The sequence below is a fragment of the Myotis myotis genome, unplaced genomic scaffold (assembly GCF_014108235.1).
Source record: "Myotis myotis isolate mMyoMyo1 unplaced genomic scaffold, mMyoMyo1.p scaffold_m19_p_40, whole genome shotgun sequence".
In the NCBI taxonomy this organism is placed as follows: domain Eukaryota; kingdom Metazoa; phylum Chordata; class Mammalia; order Chiroptera; family Vespertilionidae; genus Myotis; species Myotis myotis.
In genome coordinates, this window is record NW_023416347.1 from 1,909,592 (window position 1) to 1,917,312 (window position 7,721).

General features: G+C 50.1%; 1 protein-coding gene across 4 annotated transcripts in view; it reads right to left on the reverse strand.

The window, feature by feature from the left end:
• The window catches only part of LOC118654961 (zinc finger protein 501-like), a 95,994-nt gene extending 92,204 nt beyond the window's left edge, over positions 1-3,790 (reverse strand). For all 4 annotated transcript variants that reach the window (XM_036306255.1, XM_036306260.1, XM_036306259.1 and 1 more), the window contains exon 1: positions 3,543-3,790. In XM_036306255.1, coding sequence (XP_036162148.1) covers positions 3,543-3,560 — 18 coding nt within the window. In that variant the 5' untranslated portion in view covers positions 3,561-3,790. The remainder of the gene's footprint in view (positions 1-3,542) is intronic.
• Between the last annotated feature and the right edge of the window lie 3,931 nt (positions 3,791-7,721).

Genomic DNA, 7,721 nt, shown 5'->3' on the forward strand with positions numbered 1-7,721 from the left:
CAAAGAATGCAAGCGGGGCAGCGCCATGAGTGCACGGGAAAGGCAGTGGCAGGAGTGGGGCTGTGGTGGGAGGGGCCGGGCAGGGGTGTGGAGGATTGACTGAGACCCACCCCGTGCCCACCTCAGCCTCATGGCCCACAGCTCCTTTCAAGGTGCACAAATTCGTGCACTGGGCCTAGTCTATATATATAAAAGCCTAAGCAACCAAAAGACCAGTCGACTGGTTGCTATGATGTGCACTGACCACCAGGTAGCAGCCACTCAATGCAGGAGCTGCCCCCTGTTCAATGTGTTCATTCTCACAGTGGGAGCACCACTCAGCTGACCTACGGGTGCAGCTGGCTGTCACAGCCCAGCAGCCCAAAGACCGCAGTAAAGTGACAGCAAACCTACTGAGCAGGGGCGGTGGCACTGGCAGGCGCAGCAGGGCCGGGATGAGCAGGAGTGGCAGGCAGGAGCAGCAAGGGGTTTTGGACTGCCAGTTTTGACCCCATCCCTGCAGGCCATGCTGAGGGACCCCACTGGCGCACCAGGCCTCGAGTCAACAATAAAAAATACATGAGTTTTTTTAAATTTTAAAATAATGTAGCCCAGCTGGTGCAGCTTATTTGTTGAGCCTTGACCTATGAACCAGGAGGTCATGGTTCTTTTTTTCTTTGGTTTTTATTTATTTTTATTCTTTTTAATTCTTTATTGTTTAAAGTATTACATATATTATTACATGTCTCCTTTTTCCTCCACTGACCTTTCCCCGGCCACTCCCACCCTCACCCCCCAGCACATGCACTCAACCCCCTACTGTCTGTGTCCATTGGTTAAGCTTATATGCTTGCATACAAGTCCTTTGGTTGATCTCTTAACACCCCCACCCCCACCTTCCTTCTGAAGTTTGATGGTCTGTTTAATGCTTCTATGTCTCTGAATCTATTTTTGTTCATCAATTTATGCTGTTCATTATATTCCACAAATGATGAGGTCATGTGATACTGGCTCTTTTCCTGGTGAGGGCACATACATGGGTTGCAGGCTTAAATTCCAGAGTGGGGGTGGGGAGGTGCAGGAGACAGCTAATCAGTGATTTTCTCTCATCATTGATGTTTCTACCCTCCCTCTCCCTTCTACTCTCTAAATTCAATATAAAACATTTTAAACAAAGTACATACATATATGCATAGGCCATGGACATATACAATATTGTGGTGAGGACTAGAAGCAGTGGGGGCAGGGTAGAGGGAGAAAAAGGGGCAGGAGTATGGGGGGAAATTGGGAACATCTGTAATAGAGTCAGCAATGAAAAAAAGAATAGTGTGCACAGCTGGCGTGGCTCAGTGGTTGGGTGTGTACCCATGAACCAAGATATCCCTGGTTTGATTCCAGGTCAAGGCACATGCCTAGGTTAGGGGCTCTATCCCAGTAGGGGGAATGCAGGAGGCAGCTGGTCAATGATTCTCTCTCATCATTGATGTTTCTTCCTCTTCCTTTCTCTCTAAAAAATCAATGAACACATTTAAAAAATGAACAATGTTAAGACTGATTTGACTCAACAATAATAAAGTGAGTGTGGGCTGTCACGTTTTCCTCCAAGTCTTGTAAGCAAACTCATGCCTTGCTCTGTCTTTTTTTTTTCCTCTCTCTCCCTTTCCCGTCCTCTCTGTAATCAATATGTATATGAAAGAAAGAAGTCATCTAGCTGGCATGGTTCAGTGGTTGAGCGGCCTATGAACCAGAAAGTCCCGGTTTGATTCCTGATCCGCGTGAAGCATAGTAACCTCCATCTCATATAAAAACTGCTGTTTGAAATTTTAACCCTGCTATTTTGGATTCTGTAAACATTTGCTTTCTTAAATAATAGGGAAAATAAGACTACTCCCATTCCAGAGAGGCCAGAAACTATGCTCCAGACAGAGCTGTCTGTCAGTGCTGGCGCCAGGCCAGGCCTTGGGATATGGTCTCACGGCCCCTTCCCAGCACACAGGACTTCTTTCTCAGAAGGTCCGAAGTCTCATTCCAAATTTGGAAGGCAAAGAGCTGGAAAAAGTATTAAAAGGGAAGGCTTCCTCCATGTTGGGCCCAGAATTTGAAAAGCAGTATTTCCTCTGAGCCCACTAGCATAAGACTCCAAATTAATTTGGCGTATTGATTAAGGCGTCCTCTGTTTTAGCTCGCCGATTTACAATATAACAAGGGCACATGCAAGAATCAACCAATGAGCGCACAAATAAGGGGAACAACAAATCCATGTCTCTCTCTCTCCTGGGCGCTGGGCCAGGATGGCAGGCTCCTCCGGCTGTCCAGGGAGCAGACGCGTCCTGTCAGTGTGGCACGCAGCTGTCTGAGCTCTGGCATGGAAAGGGCACCGGTTCCTCAGGCCTCACACTGGCAGCTGCTGTTGGCACCAGACGGCCCTTGCAGGAATGCAGCCCAGCAGCTGGGTCTCCGGGCAACAGGACTACCTAAGCACCGCGGCCCAAGGCGATCTAGGCTGAGTTTCCGGAAAAACTACCTCTTACAGTGGTCCTCATTCGTCAGCAGAGCCAAATATCAACAGTACGACGACGGAAATTTCTTTTGAGAGCCAAATTTTTTAAACTTCAACTATATAGGTAGGTACATTGTTGTTAACTTCATTAGGGTACCCCTCTGTGATGGACCTGCCTACATCTAAGGCTTAGGAAAAGCCACACTCAAGGGGCCAAAGAGCCGCATGTGGCTCGCGAGCCGCAGTTTGCCGACCACGGCTCTAAGAGAAACAAACACCCCCAGGCGTCCCCAGGCACCCCAGAGGGCTCCCTTCCTCCACTCTCCCAGAACCCGCACCCCTTCCCTGGAGGAATGGAGCCCCACAGGAAAGGAGAGCGGCCGGGCCATGCGAAGGGCACACCTCGGGCTCCGGAGGCCGGTGGCGCCCGGGCCCCATCATGCCGATCCCCGCCCGCCAATGCGGTAACAATGAGCTCCCCATTCACCAGCCTCCCGCTGGGCCCCAGAGCGGCTGAAGGCACGTTTTCAGCTCCCGGGTCTCTCAAACAGCTCCGCTGGCGGATGGAACATCGACAGGAACTGATCCCCGGTGGGTCCGAGCCAGTAACCGGGGGCTTCGTCCCCCGGCTCCCTTCCCTCCGGGCACGGTACCCAGGGGAGGCCTACGCGGGTTGGGCTTGGCTTCCCGGAGGTGAGTGGCCAGGTAGGAGGTCAGCCCTTCACGGGGTGCGGCACCGGAGCTGGGCCCCCGGCGGCATCCCTCGCACCCTCCCGGCTGGGTCCGAGCGGGGCGGCCGGTGAAGGCTCCGGCGGCGGCGGTGACGGCGGCAGCTACTGGCCGCAGCGACCGCTCCGGGCTTGTCGCCGGGCCCCCGACGCGCCCGCCGGCCTGACCTCGCCACGGCCGTGGGGGGAGGAGGCGCCTCGACCGGGCCGGGGGGTTAGTGAGCCGGGGAGAGCCGGAGGGGTGCCGGCCCGGCCCGCCCGGCCGCGTTGGATCCGGGGGCCGGGGCAGGGCCGCCCGGGTCCGCGCCTGGGGGTGGGAGGCCCGCCGCGCTCACCTGTGCCGCCCGCGCCATCGCGCGCCCCGCCGCCAACGCCAGCGACTCCTCGGCTCCCGCCGGCGTCAGGTCCCGCAGCCCCGCCCCGGCCGCCCGCCGCGGTCCCCGGGAGAACGCCCTCCGGTGCCCGCCGCGGCCCACGCCGCCCGCCGTCAGCCACCGCGCGCAGCAGCCGTAAAAGGCCGCCGCGCCGCTGCCGCCAGGCCCGTGGGGGGAAAGCGTACGTTGGGCCCGCGCGCCCCGAGACCTGTGACCCGCGACCTGCCGTAAAGCAGCCCCACGCGCCGTCGCGACTCTGCCGTGCGCCGCGGGAGCCCGGCAGTGGCGCTGGCAGCCCGGGGGGTCCTTGGGAATGCCCGCTCCGTCCTCTCGGCCGCGCCTTCGCCGCCCGCGGCTGTGGGTTCGCTCCGGAGCGCGGCGCCGAGTGCAGGGAGGCCGCGCACAGCCGGGTGAGCGGGGCCGGAAGGGGGACCGCCGAGGGGACCGCTCAGGCTACGCCCCCCAATGTCACCTGTGCTCCCCACACACCTGTGGGCCCCTCAGGGACACCGTGCGCCCCTGGGAACACCGTGCGCCCCGCACACTGCGGCCCAGCGGCGGCTGCTGAGCCCCGGGTTCCCTCGGCAGCCCCAGGTTCCAGGGAGCCGACAGATTTGGCGCGGAGGCAGCGGAGCCCGCCTTGCTGTCTTTGTAGAGGACTGGAGGCCCCGGTGCAGGAAAAGGTGCAGTGGGAGGGAGGGGGTTCCCCAGCCCGCCTGCCTCTTCCACACCAGGAGCCCTGGGGGATGTCTGACTGACGGCCCCAAGAACAGGCCTGAGCCCGCAGTCCCACCTCCTAGCGCTGCCGCTGAGGTGGGAGAGGCTCCTGCCAGGGACGCCACTGCGCTTGCCATCCTGAGCCCATCTGGCTGAGCAGGCTCCCCTTGTGGGAGACCCTGACCCCTAGGGGGCGGCTGATGCATTGATCGTTGCCCCCTGGTGTTCAGTGTGCATCGTAGTGACCAGTCCTTAAGCCCTTTGGCTGATTTGCATATTAGTCTTTTATTATATAGGCGGATGTCCCAGGCATAACTTTTAGGGAACAGGACCCAGCCTGGAGCTGGTCTTCCTCAGCTTGGCCTGTAGTGTTTGCGTTCTTGACTTCATGCAGAAAAGCTGTCGCATGAGTTCAGAGATTTTGAGGGGACATTTATTAAAGCTGGGGATAATGAAAAAAGAAAAAGAAAGAAAGAAACTAGGGCTTAGGATAGAACAAGGAACAGCAGAGAGACTAGGAGGGGCTCCTTGAAACATTGTGGGAAATAAATGAGCCAGGGAGGGCTGCTGTGAGCTCACCGGAGAATCAGAGAAAGGGAGGCCTTGAGCGCAGTTCAGGGGGTTAGTCCGGGCTGAGCTGTCCCTGCTCATTGCTGCCCCCCTTTCAGGTTAACTGGGATCCTTTAAAAGCTTAGGAGAGCCTGGCCAGTGTGGTTCAATGGTTGAGCATTGATTGACCTATGAAATAGAGGTCACAGTTGCATTCCCAGTCAGGACACATACTCGGGTGGGCTGGATCCCCATTGTGAGGTATGTAGGAGGCAGGCTATCAGTGATTCTCTGTCATCATTGATGTTTCTATCCTCCCTTCCTCTCTGAAATCAATAAAAATACAGTTTTGAATGTATGTTTTAAATCAATTATACTTAACATCAAAATTTTTTGAAAAATGATTAAAACTTGCCACTTCCCAATTATTTTACAATTTTATTATGAATGTTCTTGAGCATGTTTGTACCTACTGTATCAATAACTTGGAAATAAAATATAATGATTTGCTACTGAAGTATCCTATCAGGCTCATGTTCAGTGCTATGACTTTGGAAGTTTGAAAGTGATGGTGATGATAGTATTTACACCAGAAAAAATGACAAATACTACAGACCTTGACTTCTCTTAATATACTATTGAATACTTCAACTTAAACTGAATGGTGGAGAATGTTAGCAACGTAGGTTAACCTTATAAGTGTATCATGCAAGTGGCCTTTAAATTGTACATAGGATACAATTTTAGAAAAACAATTTTCTTTCAGTATTCAAAACATATAGTTCCAAATGGCAAAGAAATCAGTTGGGTCTTTAAGGAATGAGTGAAGTGAATACAGATGTCTTAGATGCTGAACTGTCCTCCTATTGGTTAAATCATAAATTCCTTTTAAAAATTGGCAAAAGTTTCTGACCAGACTTTTCAACAAAAATATAAAGACAGTGCAAATAAATGCATAAAGAAATGGTCACCAAAAATTTTTTTTAGGGGAATGGATTTTAAAACAAAACAAGTTAACACTACTGAGTTTCAGGCCTACAATTTAAAAATATTAAACAGCACATGTCCTGGGAAGGCAAAGGAAGGACCATTTTAGATCACAGCTCTGCATATCTTAAAAATAAAACACTCACCTATACTGCAACAGTTAGACAAGAAAAACACATTTATATAAAGAACTGAACCCAATATCCCCAGAAAATGTATTTATAATATCACAAACCTAAAAATAGCCAAAACCATAAACTGATCAATAGAGTGCTTATTTACAGAACACAATACTACTCAGAAATAAAAAGACAATTAACTTTTCACATAAGCATTAGTGTTGAACCTGAAAATAACTCTGTAGCTTGAAAGAGTCCCATATTTTTAAAATAATACACACATTACAATGTTTATAACATGAAAAATATGAACTAATTTTGGAAGGAAAATCAATGACTGCATTTAGAACTGGGGAAGGCAGAGAGAGTATAAAAGGGCAGGAGATAAATATAAGGTGTGGTAAAGTAGGTTTAGGGTTGTTGGTATGGAAGTTAATACAATAGTTAATAAATAATAATACTAGTACAATCTCTTCCCTGGTCATTGTACTTCAGTTGTTTGGGCACCATCCCTTACCCTGAAAGGTCACTGGTTCCAGCCCAGGTCAGGGCACACGCCTGCCTGGATGCCCTGTAGGTGACGTGCAGGAGGCAGCAGCTCAATGTTTCTTTCTCATATCACCATTTCTCTCTCTCTCCCTTCCTGTTTTCCTAAAAGGTCAATAAAATATTTTTAAATATATAAAAGACATATAAAAAAGAATAAACTCTGTGTGTTGCATACTCATATCTGTAAGCCTACTTTGCTCTAACCTGTATATAGGTGAGAGATACGTTTATTTCACATGTGATGTTTTTAGAGCTTTATCCATATGTCCAAGCTCACCACATAGTACATAGTAGAAGAGTGCATTTTGTTGCATTTCAGTTATAAATACACTTAATAAATCCTTAAGAAGCACTTCCAAATAAAGACCTAGATATCCCTGACTTGTTAGAAAAATAAAATGATAACCCTATATGGGCTCTACCATCTCTCTCCTAATTTCCTGGGAGGACCAGCCTTGCCTCAGGTTCAGCAAATATTGGCAGCAGTGGAAACTGCCATCGGAATCCACAGGAATGCTGACTGGTTACAAAAAATACAACCTGGGACTGATTATAGGATTATCCTTCCTCAGCTCTGAGGTGTTGCCAGTTGAGGAAACCTTGAGGTGAACACCCTGGATGGGCCAGGAGAATCCAAATAACTGAGTGTTTATTTTCTCTGCCAATGACTTCAGCCACAGAAAACAGTTATGGCGGCCCTGAGAATGTCTGTACACAAAGATCACACCAGCCACAGACCTGTGATTATTTGTGGAAAACGTTCAGAAGAGGCACTTTTCCTCCAATTGACTGCAGTCTTTCCCACTCACTATGAATAGTGTTTCTGTCCTAATAGCGGTTCCATTTAAGCCTCAGAGTCTTACAACAAATTACACCAGCCTATGACATTTCATACATCATGGCACATGGCACCTTTACAGTGTGTGGGGAGGAGTTCCCCTAAAAATTGCTGAGAATTATGTAATACTTATTGTGAACAGAGAGTATAATTCATATTGTTCACACAGGCACAACAATGGACTCCTATTCTGGGTGACCATTGAACTCACCAATGATAGAGGCACCAGGCTGCAAATTAGAACCACAAAATCATGCAGACTTTCTTTCAAGGCCTTGGTCAGCTATGTAAAATAACCCAATATTGGACAAAGAGTGATTTTCTGCCATTATTAATGTGCCTTCTAAAACCCAAAAAGTTTGGGACCCCATGAATGCTGTC